At 40.2% G+C, this 21,365-nt stretch overlaps 1 protein-coding gene across 2 annotated transcripts in view; it reads left to right on the plus strand.

Moving 5' to 3' along the window:
- The first annotated feature begins 6,810 nt into the window (after positions 1-6,810).
- LOC105031043 (collagen alpha-6(VI) chain) overlaps positions 6,811-21,365 on the plus strand; it is a 63,863-nt gene continuing 49,308 nt past the window's right edge. Inside the window, exons 1-10 of one of the 2 annotated variants that reach the window (XM_034288675.1) lie at positions 10,188-10,201; positions 13,914-14,013; positions 14,490-15,098; positions 15,219-15,806; positions 16,058-16,615; positions 17,895-18,515; positions 18,624-19,184; positions 19,336-19,893; positions 19,984-20,559; positions 20,655-21,239. In XM_034288675.1, the coding sequence (XP_034144566.1) occupies positions 10,196-10,201; positions 13,914-14,013; positions 14,490-15,098; positions 15,219-15,806; positions 16,058-16,615; positions 17,895-18,515; positions 18,624-19,184; positions 19,336-19,893; positions 19,984-20,559; positions 20,655-21,239 (4,762 nt within the window). In that variant the 5' untranslated portion in view covers positions 10,188-10,195. Of the gene's footprint in view, positions 6,872-10,187; positions 10,202-13,913; positions 14,014-14,489; positions 15,099-15,218; positions 15,807-16,057; positions 16,616-17,894; positions 18,516-18,623; positions 19,185-19,335; positions 19,894-19,983; positions 20,560-20,654; positions 21,240-21,365 lie in introns of those variants that run through there. The other variant, XM_034288676.1, reaches the window with a different exon arrangement.

The raw sequence follows: 21,365 nt of genomic DNA on the forward strand, positions 1-21,365 counted from the left end.
CTCCCTCAGTTGTTCCCTGTAACTGAGTCAATTAACTGTCAATTATGGCAATCAGGGCAAAAACTGTCTGAATAAATTGTCAGCAGATGAAGTTCAGTCTTAAGAATTTCTAAGACACAAATGGCCTATGGTGAACAACAGATTTCATAAAATTTTTAAAAAGGTAAGGTTTTAAAGTGAGATAAAGGGGTAAAGCAAAATAAACTAGTGGCTAGTGCTAAGATTGAATCTAAGAGCCTCAGAGCCTACTTGATGGTGAAAATTGCCCCTAGTGGCTAAAAAAAACAATTCGTAATGCTCTGGTTATAAGGATGTCCAATAACAAAATAATTCTGGAGTGTACTTCCTGCTGACATAAGGTAGTCCTTATTCTTATAGATACACATACTTATACATTCTGGCATTCACTGAAACATTATTGATGACTTAACTAGAGTACCCAGCTCAGAGTTAGGCAATACGGAAACTTTAAGCAGTGTATCCTGATAAAATCTATAAACGGACAAATATTATTACTTTTTTTACATGAAAATATATATATATATTGCTCGAATAATATTTTCAAAAGGACATAAGGCATACATTATATGCAAACATTTGTAATCTGACATGGACTAATCTTTGTCTCTGAGGGGCCTTAGATAGGATTATTATTCCCCTCAGGCTAATATTACGGGAGTTGGGAACTACAAAGGCCAAACATGCAGATACATGCCTCCAGCATAGAAATCTGCTTAATGTGCACTCTATATTTTCCTAACGCACTTTGTCCATCTTTCAGAGCTCGATCGATTCGGTTCCTTTGTTACATGGCTGTCAAATCTGAATAACCATCATGCTTTAAGGTATAACGGTATAGAGGGAAATGCTCAGCATGGTTGTCTGAACCAATGAACCACAAAGACAAGGAAAATAGGGGCAAATATTTACACAATCTCTCAAATGGAAATTCCACATTGGTTTTCTATCAATTCCCCTTTCAACACAACCGTTCTTCTTGTTCAGTCGTGTGTGCATGCTGAGGGTCTCTGTAATGTTGAGATTGGCTTGCAGGCATGACCGCTTTCAGCACCTTCAGTGTAGTTCCAGGTCATGTTTTTTAGGCCAGTAAAGGAAGGTGTAGAGTTTGGTTTACCTAGGCTCTCAATCATCAAAGAGACATTTCTGACAAGTTTACCATCCATAAATGAAATTGAATTTAATGTAAACCATTTCCCAGTAACATACAATGATTAAATGTTCTAAGTAACTGTGAAATGGTGACCATGGTTTTTAAGAAGTTCTCTTGGAAGAGGGATGGGCTGGAACATGTCACAGTCTATGAGGCCCAAGGGGAAAGGGCTGTTTGTTCTGGTTGGTGCAGTGTAAGATATCAAGAATGGTCTTTGTGAAAGAGAGTATTTGGGATTTTAGGAGAAGGGGAGAGTGGGATACTTTGAGACAACTTTAACTTCAGTAGTCCCAGAGACAAGGGGAAAAGAGACAGTGTATATATATAACGTATACATCTACCCTTATTTCAGGATGTCCACTGTCAGGTGAAATTAGACAAATGCACCCATAAAGGGCCTTTTAAATATGATTGCTATAAAATGTGGTCCTGTGGCCCCAGGGTAGGGGTAAGTTGATCCTGGTCAAGGGGTAAGTTGATCCTAGTCAAGGGGTAAGTTGATCCTGGTCAAGGGGTAAGAGGATCCTGGTCAAGGGGTAAGTTGATCCTGGTCAAGGGGTAAGAGGATCCTGGTCAAGGGGTAATATGATCCTAGTCAAGGGGTAATATGATCCTAGTCAAGTGGTAATATGATCCTAGTCAAGGGATAGGCTATATTTTAAAACGTATTCATTCGTTTTACCCTCTCAGCTGAGAAATGAGAAAATGAGAAAATATTCAAATGTTATTCCATTTCAAACAGCCGTAACGTAGAACTTATGATGCACTTTATAAAGAGTAACGTACGTGGTGGTTTGGGAAACAGGCTTAAGTCTGTCATAACAAAGTCCATCTTAAGGCTACTTGCCTCGTTAAACCCCCGTAAGTGCTATGTTTTTGGGAAACGGGGCCCAGGTCTCTATAAGCTTTGTTCTCTAACATGCTTTTAAGTGAAGCAAAATTTCAAAATGCTGTTACAGTTTCACCAAAGGAAAATATTGTTGTTTACTTTCTTTCATAAATTTGAACAAACATTGGTGCTGCAACAAATACTGTATCTATTTTATGCCATGTGTCCATATATTCATGAAGATCTCATAATTTCCAACTGGCGGTGGTGAAGAACAGTGCATGGGATAAGTGGTATGTTTTTCTTTTCCCCAAAAAACAGTTTGATTGTCAAAGTACATGTTGTATAAGGTATAATCACTGTTAATTCAAAGCACATTTCATCCAGGTCTAAAAATATACGCTACTCTTCAAAGGTTTGGGGTCATTTAAAAATGCCATTGTTTTTGAAAGAAAAGGTATTTTTCCATTAAAATAACATGAAATTGATCAGAAATACAGTGTAGACACTGTTAATGTTGCAAATGGCTATTACAGATGGAAACGGCTGATATTAATGGAATATCTACATAGGTGTACAGAGGCCCATTATCAGCAACCATGACATGTTGTGTTTGATAATCCAAGTATATAATATTAAAAGGCTAATTGAGCATTAGAAAACCCTTTTGCAATCATGGTAGCACCCGGAAACTGTTGTGGTGATTAAAGAAGCAATAAAACTGGCCTTCTTTAGACTTGTTGAGTCTGGAGCATCAGCAATAGGTTCGACTACAGGCTCAAAATGAGAAACAAAGAACTTTCTTTTGAAACTCGTCAGTCGATTCTTGTTCTGAGAAAAGGAATCTTTTACAACATTTGGATCTTGGGCAAAATAGTTGATCTGATTGGTCAGAATTACTAGATCAGAATTTGGCTGGCTGTGTAAATGTATGAATACACATTTTTGAATAGAGGTTATGTGTAGACCATGAGTGTGTGCCAAAATCTTTCTATTCAAAGAAACATATTTTTTGGCCTTTCATATAAATAGCTTGTCACGCAAGTGTATTTCAGTACATTGTGATGGTCCTCCAGCTCCTGGTTCTGCAACTAATCATTAGATTTTTGTTGTGCATGCTGTTTTGTGCTTGTCTTTTTTTTTTTTTTATCCACAGCTGTGTGTCGAAATACATAAATTAGAACAAAATTAAATATTCAAGAATGCTGAATAATATCTGTTGATTGGCTGATTTTCATTCTATTGTGTTGTAGGCAGAATTCTCAGAACCAAAGGTGCCACTCTTCGGCCCCACCTGGACCACAGGTTCCAGGGTTCAGCCTAGTTTAACCCCTTACTGTTGTTTTAGTAAAGTAACAGGACTGCTTTGGATTCACATTTCCTAACTGTCCTCAATACAATGTTTGAAATTACACAACACATTAATGGAGGGTATAAATGTTTATATGTCTGAAAATCTGCAGTTATACAGAAGTACAGGTACTGGTCATAATATTTGAATATCATCAAAAAGTTGATTTATTTCAGTAAAACCATTCAAAAAGTGAAACTTGTATAATGTATATATTCATTCCACACAGACTTATATATTTCAAGTGTTTATTTCTTTTAATTTTGATTATTATAACTGACAACTAATGAAAACCCCAAATTCAGTATCTCAGAAACTTTCAATATTGTGAAAAGGTTCAAGAGGATTGTGAAACAAAACCCATTCAAAAATGTGGGGGAGATTCACAAAGAGTGGACTGCAGCTGGAGTCAGTGCTTCAAGAACCACCAAGCACAGACGAATGCAAGACATGGGTTTCAGCTGTCGCATTCCTTGTGTCAAGCAACTCATGAACAAGACACAGCGTCAGAAGCGTCTCGCCCGGGCTAAAGACAAAAAGGACTGAACTGCTGCTTAGTTATGTTCTCTGATTAAAGTAAAGTTTGCATTTTCTTTGGAAATCAAGGTCCCAGAGTCTGGAGGAAGAGAGGAGAGGCACATAATCTACCTTGCTTGAAGTCCAGTGAAAAGATTCCACAGTCAGTGATGGTTTGGGGTGCCATGCCATCTGCTGGTGTTGGTCCACTGTGTTTTCTGAGGTCCAAGGTCAACGCAGCCATCTACCAGGATGTTTTAGAGCACTTCATGCTTCCTGCTGCTGACCAACTTTATGTAGATGCAGATTTAATTTTCCAACAGGACTTGGCATCTGCACACAATGCCAAAGCTACCAGTACCTGGTTTAAGGACCATGGTATCTCTGTTCTTAATTGGCTTGCAAACTCACCTGACCTTAACCCTGTAGAAAGTCTATGGGGTATTGTGAAGAGGAAGATGTGATACGCCAGACCCAACAATGAAGAAGAGCTAAAGGCCTCTATCAGAGCAACCTGGGCTCTCATAACACCTGAGCAGTGCCACAGACTGATCGACTCCATGCCACGCCGTACTGATGCAGTAATTCAGGCAAAAGGAGCCCCAACTAAGTATTGAGTGCTGTACATGCTCATACTTTTCATGTTCATATGTTTCAGTTGGCCAACATTGCTAAAAATCATTTTTTTGTATTGGTCTGAAGTAATATTCAAATTTTCTGAGATCCTGAATTTGGGATTTTCATTAGTTGTCAGTTATAATCATCCCAATTAAAAGAAATAAACATTTGAAATATATCAGTCTGTGTGTAATGAATGAATATAATATACAAGTTTCACTTTTTGAATGGAATTACTGAAATAAATCAACTTTTTGATGATATATTTTATGACCAGCACCTGTATATATAACAGTAGTTGAGCTTCATGTTACATTTTTTTATTGACACAGTGGTGAGTGTCCCTTATTGTACATTATTTCACCTACAAACATTAAAGGAGTTCTAAAACTTTCTCATTTTATAATACTAAAAGTTGAAATAGTGTTCAGGTTTTAATTTGAATAAGAAAGGATTGGTTAATTTACCCCCAGATGTCTCAACTTACCCCTTGAATAGGATCATCTTCACATCCACTTACGCACTTATTATATAATTTGTGTAGACTGAATAAATTGGTCTAAATTAAAGCTGTTTTGATAATTTTTCTATTGCCTTAATATTAAGTTTGTGATCACTCCTCTCGTTTTGAGGGAGGCGCTATTTCACAAGAACAGTAAGATCGGTTAAGATGGACTAACGAGGGGTCCGGATCATTAATTATCGAGGGTTATTAATTATCGAGGGATGTTACGTGCCATTTAAGTAACGATTATTTTGGGAAACGCACTGACAAAATAACGAGGCACTTACGTGCATCTTACGATCGTCTTAGTGCTTTGGGAAACCGGGCCCTGCTAATAGCTGTCAGGTTTTTGGCATGGCTCACTGAATTTCATGTTTCAGTGCATTACTAAGGCCCATTTTGGCAATAATGCATTTACTCATTCATGCAGTTTAACAGGTCTTTCAAAAACAAACAAATACGAAAGAATGAAAACGGATTCGGTTTGAACTTGTAAAAATAAGTATGAACAAAGCGATGGAAGGAAGAGTGGCATGGACAGAGGGGTAGAGCACGAGAAAGTGAAAATATGACTAATATTTTTGAGCTGTGTTTACATAATCCACAACCTATCTGCCTGTTCTGATAACTTCAGCTTCAATAAATATATTATTTTCAAATTCAACGCAGACAAGCCTCAAGCAAAATATTCAGATCATTGGCCCATCACATTAATACATGACATCCAGCCGTGAGTTGCCAAAAACATTATGCACAAACAACCTCCGCTCATTGAACAAGGTGCCACGGACCCGGCTACAACCGTCAATCTGTTCAATGTAATTGTGTGGTGTTATACAAGAGTTTTATAGCATTCAAAACAGTGCCCTAAACTGTAACTAGGGGCAGCTGGCAATACCAAGTTAATGTTTAGTAACACGGGGCATCCGGCTGAAAGTCAAAGGATTGAAAAGGCCACGCAAGGTGGTAAGTAAATCGTATTAATGAGGAGCAAATAGCACTTGAGGTAGAATATGGCCCACTGATCTTGTTAATACGGGCACGGGTCGAAAATATATACCACACTTCTCATTGCTTTTGGTCAATTGAAAATTGGAGGCGATATTTCCCTCAGTCCGTGCCACTGTCTCGCATATGTGCACATCATCATTCAAGTGAACATGTCCTCACGTGCACTGACCGGGTCGACTTCATGCCTGGTCATGCTGTGTGGAAAAAATCTGAATGGCTCGACGTGGATGCCTTGTTCGTGGAAGTCTCCGGAGACGTGTTTGCAAGACAGGGTCGTAGGTTCAATTGGATTACACAAAGCTTGGGACAGGAGAAATGTTCTAAATACTTAACATTACAGTGCATGGTTCATGCTTTACAGATAAAAAGCAACAATGCTATGATGTAGCATAAAACAGGGGTGTTTCTAGCCCAGGGACCCACACGGAAGCCGTTAACCAGGTACCCCCAACATATATTGTCCCATCTAGCTCTCTAAGACCAAGGTGCTTGTAACAACAGGGTTGTGGTGTTTTAACAATCAGGAGACCATGTAGTGTTAAACTGAATGCAGTGAGTTATATATTTGTTCTGGATGATTCATTTTCTTTTAAATTAAAATTGTGTTATAGTTGTGATAGCATTTTGCTACATCTTGAACGCCTGTTTGCATATATTTTAAAAAGAACATTAACAGACGGTTTTACATAAAAAATGTGTAGATTAGCCTATGCGGAACTGAAGGCATGTGAAAAACTGTAACTGTAAAATGATCTATCATGCAATAATTCGGGGCGGGGTGTGAGGAGTGGCAGGTCGCTCCAGTTCCTACAGAATAAGTTTGGGCTTTCCATAGAAGGGAATGGGATTCCTGTCTGCACGCACCGGATAGTAAGTTTACAACATTTATGCAACGTTTTTGATGCGCATGCAAACTTCAGCTGTTTGAAAAATGTTGGGATCCGCTTTAACGAATTTTGTTAACAATTTATAATTGTCTTGTGTATACATTGGCCCTGCAAAATGTAGTTTTTTGGTTAGAGGCACATTTGTTAATTCAACGTGTGGATTTGGGGGAATTAGTCAAAATTGGGATTAGTTGTCTATTTTATCTCTTAAGGTAAAATAAAACAAAATGGTAAAACAAATATATAGGCTGTAGTGAACTGATTAAGAATCACTCCATTGAGAGGATGTTCAATCATTAGTATTTTCTTCACAGGGGAGGCTACCAGAATTGACGTTCAACAAGTGAATTGTTCTAAAATCTTTAACGAAAGCCAGCACACCTAGTTACTGTAGATACTCATGCATACGTTTCCAGCGCAAGAAAATGCAATTTATTTTGTAATTAAGGAGCTTATTTGTAGATTAATAATTTTGGTGTGATAAATATGATCACGAAAATTTGTAAAATGGATGGATAGGCGCATTTATTTTATTCAAAGAAATGCATGATGTTGCATGTTGTTGAAAACAACGTTAGGTCGGCAAGTACTATAGCTAAGGGTCCTTTTCGTGGATGCTGATAGCTTGAACATTTTGCATAAGCTATTCCCATATTGAAAGCTATAATTCATTACTTTGTCAAAGGATGACGTCTTGTAGGTGCAAAACAAGATAAGGTGTTTGTGCTCATAATCGAAATCTGGAGGCTCTCAATGCCTTATCTGAGTAAAGAAGCCATGCACTTTCTTTTACACAATAATATAGTTTGACTTCCATTCAAGGAAACCATGAATCAGGGATAGATTGAGGCTGAAGAAGTACAGTAATATTTATGATACTGGCTTAAGACAAGATGTTGAGTGTTCATCAGTCCAGATCAACAGTTTGTGGGTTTCACATGGCTATGTAGAGACTACATGCTCACACAAGAGGTCTTCTCCAGAAAGAAACCTTCTAATTACGGTTAATGGTTTCCTGTTTATGTAGTTGTGTTGGGATAGGTTGTCTTTGTTACATGTTCAAGAACGGAACAATTTACTTCTGGCATGCTTTACGAATTCTGTGTAACGTATTTCTCCAGCATTCAGATACTGAAGAGAGATGCACAGAAATTATTACACTATATAAAAAAATAGTATGTGTACCTTAAGCATGTGTAACAGTCCTAAAATGTATGTTGTTAGTTTTTTTGTGGGCCCATTTTTTCTTTCTGATTTAGCTGGGGAACATTGGTTTGTTTATGGCCAAAAACAATGTATTGTGGAGGAGTGTGTATTGTGGGTCAAATAACTGCTGTAAAAGCTTTTAAGTGGGTCATTTTGTCCCAAAACCTCAGGGTGTTCCTGATGTATATATCCATCCACCTAGTTTTCTTACCACTCCCTGATTCTCACCTACCCACCTGTCCTTTTCAAACACCTAGGTTTTTTCAGTTAGACTGATAATGGGATTGTTTTAGTGTTGCTTTTCTTTTATGAGAAACAGTGTTCTGTTTTTGTTGTATTAGTCTGATTCACAATCACTTTTGTAGCGGAATTTCATAATTGGGAATTTCCTACTGAGAGACTAGACAGAGCCAATTAGTGGTATGCTGGTCTTTCAAAGTCTTTGAATCAGGGAAGGGCAATGTCTTTCACCCGAAGGCTCTGACATAATGTTGCCAAAGACAGATTTCCAGACACATCTGTAAAAGTTTTGCATCACAAACAAACACTTTTTCAACCGTGAAGCTGTGAAGTCAGAATCCAATTAGAGCCTTTAATCTGCAATGGCATATGAACCATTTCTCAGATGAGTGGGTTTTAAATCAGTAATAAAAAACAAAAACAACCTGAAATCAGTGCTACTACTTAGGGAATGTTCAAATGTTACTTGGTGGTGTAAATTGGACAAAAATGGAGAATAGAATAATAATATGGGTTTATCAAGTAACTATAATTGTGTCTTGTTTTGATGAGAATGACATTTCTAAGCGTTGGATTTTGTCTAGGGTTCTTTGAAACCAGGTAGACATGTCTTATGAAACTAGTTAATAACTTTAATAGTCATTTATAAAACTCAGTCTGAGTGCCAATACTTCCACATCCAAAATTGCAAGACCTGTGGTTCTGTACATTGACAGCCAAGTGCCTTTGTTTACACTATCCTACAGCTTCAACATCTGTGTATAGAACACAGCCGGCACCAGCTTCAATTCTAAATCAGTATGGAGCAAATATTAATCTCAGCTAGGAAAGATTAGCGGAAGACAGACAAACTGACATTGATTTTCTTGGCATAGGTCTTAGGGTAGGTCTTGGGCAGTTTGTTATTGGTTATCTTAGGGTAGTTCTAGGGGAGTTTGTCACTGGTTATCTTAGGGTAGGTCTAGGGGAGTTTGTCACTGGTTATCTTAGGGTAGGTCTAGGGGAGTTTGTCACTGGTTATCTTAGGGTAGGTCTAGGGGAGTTTGTCACTGGTTATCTTAGGGTAGATCTAGGGCAGTTTGTCATTGGTTATCTTAGGGTAGGTCTAGGGCAGTTTGTCACTGGTTATCTTAGGGTAGGTCTAGGGGAGTTTGTCACTGGTTATCTTAGGGTAGGTCTAGGGCAGTTTGTCATTGGTTATCTTAGGGTATGTCTAACAGTGTTTGTCATAGAGCCAACAACATACAGCTGTGGGGAAGTTTCCTAATCCACTGCTGGATGGGGTACAAATAGGATGCACATAGTGTACGTGTGGGCTATAGAGGGATGATGTGTTTTTGCTGCAGCAGTCATGTGGGTTTTGAGGGTTCAATCTGATACCTACCATGAACCCACCGTGACCATCAGTTCAACCAACCCCTGACTCATCCATAATTGACTCAACATAAGTAATCAAAACAGAGGTGGAAACATTGAAATACTCCATAATTAAACAGATCACTTGTATTTAAATGTCCATGGTCAATCTTTGACCACAGTTTCGGATGGGAATAGAAGACTTGTCAGTCAGCGCCATGGATTTATATGGACCAGAATGAAAACGTTTTGTCCAGTGCTCAAATTAGCCAGTTTAAACAAGGAGAGCATGAAGGATCTAATGAATGTCGGGTTAATGTGATTTAATGGATTCCACCCTGAACAATGTAAATATTAAGTCTGCATTTTCAATCACAGGAACACGCTTCTCGTTTGAAGTGGGGGTTTAAAAATGATTATTTAATCCAGATGCATCAACTTGGACCCAAATCGACCAAACCCGCATTTCCAAAACTGCTTAACTCATTGAGATTGGCTTCAGCACATGTTGGTATGACACTCTATCTAGCTAGACCCAGTACTCACACACACACACACACACACACACACATACACACAGACATATTAATGGCCAAACTGACTAGGGACACACATTGCTCCAAAAAATTAAGGGGACACTTAAATCAGACATTGGGTCTCGATGAATGAAATATATTAAAGATCAAAGTATTTACTGTACATTGTGTTATTTGTTGAGAACAAAATGACGTAACAACGGCCTGATTGAGGGCTGAAATCAACTCACACCGAAAATCACGGGCTGTTTCAACTTGCGTGAATTTCAATATGACAACTCATAATGTTACTCAGTAGTGTGTGTGGCCCCCACATGCCTGTATGCTCTCCCAACAACCTCTGGGCATGCTCCTGATGAGATGGCGGATGGTGTCTTGGGGGATCTCCTCCCAGACCTGGATCAGGGCATCTGTGAGCTTCTGGACAGTCTGACTCTGTGGCGCTACTTGGCGGCATTAAATGCACCAATACATATCGTGTTAAAGGTTCTTAATTGGATTCAGGTCTGGGGAACGTGAGGGCCAGTCAATGGTAACAGTGCTTTCGTCATCCAGGAACTGCCTACACACACTGGCCACATGAGGCCAGGCATTGTCCTGCACCAAGAGGAAACCAGGGCCCACTGCACCAGCGTAAGATCTGATGATGGGTCTGAGGATTTCATCCCGGTACCTAACAGTAATCAGGCTAATGTTGGCTAGCAGGTGGAGGTCTGTGTGACCCTCCATGCTGGATGATGTTGCAGTCAGCATTACATTCACCACAGTGTCTCCAGACTCTTTCATGTCTGTCTTATGCCACCCTCATGGAGTCCATTTCTGACAGTTTGTTCAGAAACATGCACATCAGTAGCCTGATGGAGGTCATTTTCTAGGGCTCTGGCAGTGCTTCTCCTGTTCCTCCTCGCGCAAAGGACCAGATACCAGTTCTGCTGCTAGGTTGATTGCCTTCTGTTGCCCTGTCCAGCTCTCCTCATATAACAGCCCGTCTCCTGGTATCTCTTCCATGCTCTTGAGACTGTACTGGGAGACACAGCAAACCTTCTTGCGATGGCACGTATGGATGTGCCGTCCTGGAGGAGCTGCGCAACCTGAATTGGCTGCAGGTACTGCCTCACGCTCAAGGACGCTACCAAAACTACAGAAGAATCAGACAGGAAGGATAAGGAGAGAGCCATTGTCTGTGGCCACCACCTCCAGTGCACCTGTTCTCACTTTCATTTGCACAAAAACAGGTGACACTGATTCACAATCACTTATGCTGTTCCCTTAATTTTTTTGAGCAGTGTATTCAGCATCCATGTGCATGATTCAACCAGACACACATATATTACACAACCTATCAAGACTATATGGGAGTCTATTTACACACACACACACACAGAGAAAGACATGCACTGCATCTGAAACAAGTAGGTCAACAATTTATTAAGAATGAAAGTCCATTAAAATCTCATCACCTTTGAGGGCTGATTCACCTTTGAGGGCTGATTCACCTTTGAGGGCCGATCCACTTATGAGGGCTGATTCACTTATGAGGACTGATTCACCTTTGGGGGCTGATCCACTTATGAGGGCTGATTCACCTATGAGGGCTGATTCACATATGTGGGCTGATTCACTAATTGCATGCTCGTAGGACCATTCTTGTCTCACAAGCTCACATTTTGTTTCAGTGTTTACATTTACATCAAAACAGAATGTGAGGAGCAAAAAATGGTATGTGCTTTTGAGATCAGGATTGTTCTACGTTGCTTGTATACGGGGACTGGTCATAAAATTTGAATATCATCAAAAAGTTGGTTTATTTCAGTAATTCCATTCAAAAAGTGAAACTTGTATATTATATTCATTTATTACACATAGGCTGATATATTTCAAATGTTTATTTAACTGACAACTAATGAAAATCCCAAATTCAGTATCTCCGAAAATTTGAATATTACTTCAGACCAATACAAAAAAATGATTTTTAGAAATGTTGGCCGACTGAAAAGTATGAACATGAAAAGTATGAGCATGTACAGCACTCAATACTTAGTTGGGGCTCCTTTTGCCTGAATTACTGCAGCAATGCGGCGTGGCATGGAGTCGATCAGTCTGTGGCACTGCTCAGGTGTTATGAGAGCCCAGGTTGCTCTGATAGTGGCCTTCAGTTCTTCTGCATTGTTGGGTCTGGCGTATCGCATCTTCCTCTTCACAATACCCCATAGATTTTCTATAGGGTTAAGGTCAGGTGAGTTTGCTGGCCGATTAAGAACAGGGATACCATGGTCCTTAAACCAGGTACTGGTAGCTTTGGCACTGTGTGCAGGTGCCAAGTCATGTTGAAATTAAATCTGCATCTACATAAAGTTGGTCAGCAGCAGGAAGCATGAAGTGCTCTAAAACTTCCTGGTAGTCAGCTGCGTTGACCTTGGACCTCAGAAAACACAGTGGACCAACACCAGCAGATGACATGGCACCCCAAACCATCACTGACTGTGGAATCTTTACACTGGACTTCAAGCAAGGTGGATTCTGTGCCTCTCCTCTCTTCCTCCAGACTCTGGGACCTTGATTTCCAAAGGAAATGCAAAATTTACTTTCATCAGAGAACATAACTCAGCAGCAGTTCAGTCCTTTTTGTCTTTAGCCCAGGCGAGACGCTTCTGACGCTGTGTCTTGTTCAAGAGTGGCTTGACACAAGGAATGCGACAGCTGAAACCCATGTCTTGCATACGTCTGTGCTTGGTGGTTCTTGAAGCACTGACTCCTGCAGCAGTCTTTGTGGATCTCCCCCACATTTTTGAATGATTGTTTCTCAATCCTCTCCAGGGTGCGGTTATCCCTATTGCTTGTACACCTTTTTCTACCACATATGTTCCTTCCCTTCCCCTCTGTTAATGTGCTTGGACACAGAGCTATGTGAACAGCCAGCCTCTTTAGCTATGACCTTTTGTGTCTGTCAAGTCAGCAGTCTTTCCCATGATTGTGTTGCCTACAGAACTAGACTGAGAGACCATTTAAAGGCCTTTGCTGGTGTTTTGGGTTAATTAGCTGATTAGAGTGTGGCACCAGGTGTCTTCAATATTGAACCTTTTCACAACATTGAAAGTTTCTGAGACACTGAATTTGGGGTTTTCATTACTTGTCAGTTATAATCATCAAAATTAAAATAAATAAACACTTGAAATATATCAGTCTGTGTGGAATGAATGTATACATTATACAAGTTTCACTTTTTGAATGGAATTACTGAAATAAATCAACTTTTTGATGATATTCAAATTTAATGACCAGCCCCTGTATATGACTACCTGTGCTGTCAAATAATTTTATGTTGGCTCTTGTTGTAAGACACTCAAGCTCAAGTGTCTCAGAACACTTAGTAATCCCTCCTTGTTTTCCACTTATAACTAATGCAAAATGAACTGTACTAAATAATAAGCAACAAGAAAATGTCTATGTTTAGCTGGAGTGCATAGTAATGTATGGTCAATTACTAGATTAAAAACCAGGAAATTACAATTTTCTTTCACATTAATAAATCCCTTTCATAAAATGTCAATTTAATTACATGAAATTACTAGATTATGAGATAAAGCTTGAATTACTGGGTAAATAGCACACTGAGGTTTGTGGAACTGAGTTTTAAGCTGTTTTGATAACATGTTTTCTGTACCAACATCTGTCTTTGTGTTTTAGGGAGGACAAGAGAAACCTGTTAACATGGAGGGGACACCAGGTCTCCTGGCCATATTCACCATAGCAGCATGTTTTATGGTCAGTGGAGCACAAAGAACAGGTATGTGTTGCTATGTTCAGTCCAAAATGGAGACCCCTAAGAAACACTGGAGAAATACAGCAAAAAGACAAAATGTTGACCTGGGGTTTAGGCTGTTTAGCACTTGTCTATATAGAAATGTTTGTGTGCTCTGTGACCCATCACTTACCCCTCCCTTCATTGCTCATCTACACATTCCACTGGTAATATAAAGATACTTACTACTAGTAAATACTTGTAAATATTCTGCCCTCCTCTATTTGCACTTCTGGTTAGATGCTAACATTTCATTGTACTGTGCTTGTACTGTTCAATGACAAAGTTGAATCTAAACTAATCAAATCAAATCTAATGTAAAAGCACTTTAGAAATATTATTTGAGTAATGATTTTACTTTTTGAATGAGAGATTAGCTGCTTTATTGCTTCGGCAAAGGTTTTGCTTCAGACAAGTGTGAATAATTGAATTGCCTAGCAATAGTTTTCTTCTTCTATCAGTCTGCACAGAGGAGGCGGTGGCTGACATTGTCTTCCTGGTGGACGGCTCATGGAGCATCGGTACAGAGAACTTCCAGCGGATTCGACAGTTCCTGTTCACTCTGGTCAACAGCTTCGATGTGTCCCCTGACCTGGTGCGCATTGGCCTGGTCCAGTACAGCACAACGCCACGCACAGAGTTCCTCTTCAACACCTTCCAGGACAAAAAAGACATCCTGGACTACATCAACAACCTGCCTTACAAGGGTGGCGGCACCAAGACAGGCGAGGGCCTGGACTTTCTGCTGAAAGAGCTCTTTGTCGACCAAGCAGGGAGCCGGATCAAGAACAACGTACCACAAATCGCTGTGGTGATCACCGACGGCCAATCACAAGACAACGTAGCGCCGCATGCCCTTGAGCTCCAGAGGCGGGGCATCACGCTGTATGCCATTGGCATCAAGGACGCAGATGAGGAGCAGTTAAAAGAGATCGCCACTAAACCTCACAACCAGCATGTGTACAGCGTATCTGACTTTGCAGCGCTGCAGGGCATCTCCCAGAGCATTGTCCAAGTTCTGTGTACCACCGTAGAGGAGGCGAAGAGACAGGTCTCTCAAGTGGACCAAGGTACTGCATGATGATACCATCGCATTGTTGCCATTAAATAAAATATTGTTCACAATTTAATTAGAAGGTATATTCATAATTCACAACACTAATAGATGTTGTCTTTTCATTCATTTCCAGACTGCAGCACAGCCACAGTGGCTGACATTGTGTTCCTAGTGGATGGTTCCACCAGCATCCACCCACCAGATTTCCAGGAGGTTCGGATGTTTCTCCACAACTTCATTGAGGGCCTGGATATCGGTTCTGATAAGGTTCGCGTTGGACTGGCCCAGTTTAGTGACCAGCCCAAGATGGAATTCCTGTTGGCGGATAATACAGAAAAAAGTTCCTTACTGGAGAAAGTGGATCAGCTTGAACAGCTGACAGGAGGCACAGCCACTGGCACAGCTATTAGATTCCTTCAGAGAGAGTTTTTCAACCCGGCTGCAGGAAGCCGTTCTGGTCAGAGGGTGCCCCAGATTGCTGTGGTACTCACTGATGGGGATTCTGTGGACGATGTAGTGGAGCCAGCCAAGGAACTAAGGCAGCATGGGGTCATTGTCTATGCTATTGGAGTGGGGAATATTAACAAAACCCAATTGCAAACTATTGCTAACAGGCCCAGCAAGCATTTCCTACATACCATCAATAATTTCCAGGCACTACAGGCAATTTCTCAGGGTCTGCTAAAGACAGTGTGTGTCTCCATGGTGAACCAGAGGATGGGTAAGGTACTTTTTTATACATTAGGAACATAGTATGTTGTAACAATTGTAACGATTTGTGAATGTTGGAATTCCAATGCATCTAATCTAAGTCACAAATACTATTTTTAACCAAAGCATTCATCCTTGAAAGATGTATTTTACTGCACAAAGGCAAATTATTCAGTCATCAACATGACCACTTCTAAGATAATAAGTAAATATGATTTATGTGTTGAAAACAAGCTTTTCTTTGTTTCAAAATATCTGTAGCTCTTGGTCAAAAGTTTGCCGACATCTTCTTCCTGGTGGACAGCAACATGAGACCGATAGACTTCCAGCAGGTCCGAATCCTTCTGCAGCGATTGGTCAACCAACTGAACCCGAGCCGAGACACCCATCGCCTTGGGCTGGCCCAGTTTTCCCAGGACACCGAAGTAGAGTTCCTGCTGAACGCCCTCACCACCAAGAACGACTATGTGGCGGCTCTCAAGAAATTCAAGCTGCGACCCAGCGGGGATCGTCACCTGGGAGATGCCCTGACACATGCCCATGGAGAGTTCTTCTCCACTTCGTCTGGTGGTCGTGCTGAAAAAGGCTACCGGCAGTTTCTGGTCACAGTGACAGGAGGGGATTCAGTTGATAGCTTCCGAGGAGTGGCACGTAAAATCAGACATGATGGGGTGACCATTGTTTCCATCGGGCTGGGTACATCTACTCTTCCAAAGCTGCAGGCGTTGGCTACCAAGTCATACGTATATCAGAATACAGCCATTGCACCAGCACTGAAGGTTCTCTTTGATAGTGAAGAGAAGGCCAATGTGACTGAGGGTGAGATCATTTCAGACTCGTTCTGTTGAATCAAGTGAATATCTGATTCCCAATTATTACTTTCATGTAGTGGTTTAAACGAAATCAGCGCACACTTACCAAATGTTTTGTATACAGCTCCGGAAAAAATGAAGAGACCACTGCACCTTTTTCTTTCCTTTGGAAAATAGGAAGAAGAGAAGGATAAATATTAAGAGACCACTGCAAATTAAATGCTTCTGTTCCTCACTCAAAAGAAAATGGTGCAGTGGTCTCTTCATTTTTTCCGGAGCTGTATATTATACTGTTTCACTGTATATATACACACACCTCACATACATTCATATTGGTTTGAAAGAAGACACTTGTACTATTTAAGAAATTAAGTTGCATTGTATTGTTTTTAGTTTGAATCCCAATATTCAGTCAACTCTGTCAACATCATCACAATATATATTTTAGAAGATATACTCTGTCAACATCATCACAATATATATTTTAGAAGATATACTCTGTCAACATCATCACAATATATATTTTAGAAGTTATACTCTGTCAACATCATCACAATATATATTTTAGAAGTTATACTCTGTCAACATCATCACAATAAATATTTTAGAAGATATACTCTGTCAACATCATCACAATATATATTTTAGAAGTTATACTCTGTCAACATCATCACAATATATATTTTAGAAGTTATACTCTGTCAACATCATCACAATATATATTTTAGAAGATATACTCTGTCAACATCATCACAATATATATTTTAGAAGTTATACTCTGTCAACATCATCACAATATATATTTTAGAAGATATACTCTGTCAACATCATCACAATATATATTTTAGAAGATATACTCTGTCAACATCATCACAATATATATTTTAGAAGTTATACTCTGTCAACATCATCACAATATATATTTTAGAAGTTATACTCTGTCAACATCATCACAATATATATTTAAGAAGATATACTCTGTCAACATCATCACAATATACGTTTTAGAAGATATACTCTGTGGCAATGTTTACATTTTCTTTTAAGTATATAAACATGAACCTTAATATATTTCAACAATATATTTGATACAGTATAGGTGTTTTCTTTGTTTGAAATCTATAATAATGTGTGTGATGAGTATTCTCTTGCTTTAAACTAGATTTGTTTAAGGAAAACATTCTGTGATTCAGCCCATTGCAGCAATATAATGGATAATGTCTCAATATATATCCTCTTAAGGGATAACCCATTGCTGTTGACTAACAATTTCCTCTCTATTGCAGTTTGCAGTGATGCTTCAGTGGCAGACATTGTGTTCATAGTTGATGAATCTGGTAGCATTGGAAACGAAAACTTCCAGCTGGTTCGTGGGTTCATCCACAAGATCGTGGAGGGGCTGAATGTGGGTTTGAACAGTGTGAGGGTGGGCATTGTCCTCTACAGCAATAAGGCTTCAGCTGAGGTTTTCCTAAACGACTTCCTAGAAAAAAGTAACATTCTTTCGTACATCAAGCTACTGCCCTATCGTGGTGGTGGCACAAACACTGGCGAGGCCCTAGACTTTGCAAGAAAGAATATGTTTATTATGGAGCGGGGAAGCAGGAAACAAGAGGGAGTGCAGCAGGTGGCGATAGTCATTACTGATGGAGAATCGCAGGACAACGTTACTTCTCGTGCCTCTGCCCTGCGCAGATCTGGCGTCACTGTATATGCAGTGGGGATCAAGGATGCTGATGAGAAAGAGTTGACACAGATCGCTTCATATCCCGCCACAAAGCATGTATTGAAAGTGGACAACTTTGCCGATCTCAAGACCCTGGAAATGAGACTGAAGAAGAGTTTGTGCTACAACATCCTACAACGTTCTGTCAAATCGATGGCTAGAACATTCACTGCAAAGAAAAGTGAGATTTAATTAACTATTCTTGTTTAGTTTGTGTGAGAAATTTTTATTAATATGTTTAGTTGTTTATGAGATTATACCAGGTTATTTCTTTCTCTTTTAATTCTAGGTTGTGTAGAGACAGATGAAGCTGAAATCTTCTTCCTGATCGACCATTCAGGCAGTATTGAATATCGAGACTTTGATGAGATGAAGAATTTTATTAATGAATTTGTACGCACGTTTCGCATCGGGCCGCAGCATGTCCGTGTGGGTCTGGTAAAGTTCAGTGATTCACCAACTCTTGAGTTTGACTTGACAGCCTATCCTGACCGAGCTTCAGTGGTAAAGGCTGTGAATGGTGTTACTCAAATTGGAGGTGGGACACTGATTGGAGAAGCTCTGAAATATATGGGCCCCCGTTTCCTTAATGCAGAGAACACCCGTGGTCACAAGGTCCGTGAGTTCCTCATTCTAATAACAGATGGGAAATCTCAAGACCAAGTGCGGAATCAAGCAAAAATGCTGAGAGATCAGAACGTCATTATATATGCCATTGGAGTGAAAGATGCTGATGATCAACAGCTGCTGGAGATTGCTGGTAGCAAAGAGAAAATGTTCACTGTCAACAACTTTGACGCTCTGAAATCAATCAAGAATGAAATCATCACTGATATCTGCTCTGAAGATAGTAAGGCCATCGTTTTGTTGCATTTTGCATCTAACTTATTTTCTGAATTTTGTAACTAAATGAAACAATTGTCTCTGACCAGGAATGTATTATAAGCATATACAATTGCAAGTTAAAACAATATCAATGATTATGTTTGTTCTCTTTTTAGTTTGCAAGGACATGAAGGGGGATGTCCTCTTCTTGATCGACAGCTCAGGGAGTATTAGCAACGAAGACTTTAATAAGATGAAGTTGTTCATGCAGTCCATCATCAATAAGTCAGCCATTGGCCTGAATGAAGTGCAAGTGGGTGTCATACAGTTTAGCGACGTTCCACAGCTGATCTTCCCTTTAAACGAGCATGAGAGGAAAGCAGACATGGTGCAACATGTAGAAACAATGGAACAGTTGGGAGGGGGAACACTCACTGGCAAAGCCTTGTCCTTCACCTCAGAGTACTTTGACCCGCATAGAGGAGGACGGACTGACGTAAAACAGTTGCTGATTGTCGTAACTGATGGTGAGGCACAAGATCAGGTATTGGCTCCTGCCAGAGAACTTCAACGCAAGGGTGTGAATGTCTATGCCATTGGAGTGGGCAATGCCAAATATCAAGACTTGGTAGAGATCAGTGGTAATAGGGAGAGGGTCTTCTCCGAGGTGGACTTTGATGCACTCAAGGCTTTGGAAAGCCAGTTGGTTTTGGCAGTTTGTGATGTTGACAAAGGTGAGTTGCATATTTGGAAAGAAATAAGATTACTTAAAGAAGTAACACGTTCTTTGATTTTGATATTAATATTTTCCTCTCTTCCATCAGACTGTGTGAGGACAGAGGTTGCAGACATTATTTTCTTGGTGGACGGCTCAAAGAGCATCACCCCAGACAATTTTAAAATCATGCAAAACTTCATGATGTCCCTGGTCAATGAAACCACTGTTGGGGAAAAGCAGACACGCTTTGGCCTGATTGTCTTCTCCAACACGCCTGAATCTGTATTTACACTCAGTAAGTATAAATCCAGGAGAGAAGTAAATACTGCCATATCCAAACTTGTACCGCTCGATGGAGACACCTACACTGGGGAGGCTCTCAAGTATTCCTTGGATTATTTTGGTAAAAACTATGGTGGGCGAAAAGCCCTCAGAGTGCCCCAGTGGCTCATGGTGATCACAGATGGCGACGCTACTGATCCGCATAACCTAAGACAGCCAGCCGAAAAGCTACGAGAAGAAGGAATATTAGTCTTCAGCGTTGGAGTGGTAGATGCAAACAAAGAACAGCTTGAGATCATGGCAGGGGACCCAGCAAGGGTCTTCTTTGTAAATACATTTCATGAACTGGACACACTGCACAAAAATATTTCCTTTGAATTCTGCAACCACACTAAACCAGGTAAGGTGGATTTGAATTGTACACATTATAGCTGAGAGCACATTACCTTGTAACACAAGCATATTGATTCATCTTACCTCTTCTCATCTCATCAGTCTGTAACCAAAAACACGGGGATTTGGTCCTGTTGATCGACAGCTCAGAGAACATCAGCCCTACTGACTTTATTGTCCTGAAGCAGTTTGCCTCAGACCTTGTTTCCAGCTTTAACATCACGGAGCAGTCCTTCCGAGTCGGAGTGGCCCAGTTCAGCAGTGATACCAAAACAGAGTTCTACTTGAATCAGTATTACACAGAGGAAGAGATCGTCAAACACATAAAGAATATGAGGCAACTTGGTCGGGAGACACACATGGGACAGGGCCTGGACTATGTCCGTTATGAGTTCTTCCAACCAGATAGAGGGAGTCGTATCAATGACAAGGTCCCCCAGAACCTGGTTTTAATAACAACCGGACCTCCAAATGAAGTTGACTTGAATGCAGCAGAAGCACTCCTTGCCATGAAAGTTGCTGTGTATGCTATCGGAATAGGAAAAGGTGACAACCCTATTAAGCTCCGGCAAATCACTCGTCATGAAGGAAGGGTCTTCTCTGTGCTTAACTTTGCCAGCCTGGAAGCTAACAGAAGGAAAGTGGTCGATGCCATATGCTCTAATTCTATAATACCTGACCCACAAAGTAAGTTCACAGCACACTTGTGTAATTTTCCCGTCCTTCGTTCATCTCTTTTCTCTCTGTCACTTGTGTCTCAGTGTAAAACACTCAGAATGCCTGTTAGTATTTGGAAAGAGGCTAGTCCACGTT

Source organism: Esox lucius, chromosome 20, assembly GCF_011004845.1.
Source record: "Esox lucius isolate fEsoLuc1 chromosome 20, fEsoLuc1.pri, whole genome shotgun sequence".
Taxonomy (NCBI): domain Eukaryota; kingdom Metazoa; phylum Chordata; class Actinopteri; order Esociformes; family Esocidae; genus Esox; species Esox lucius.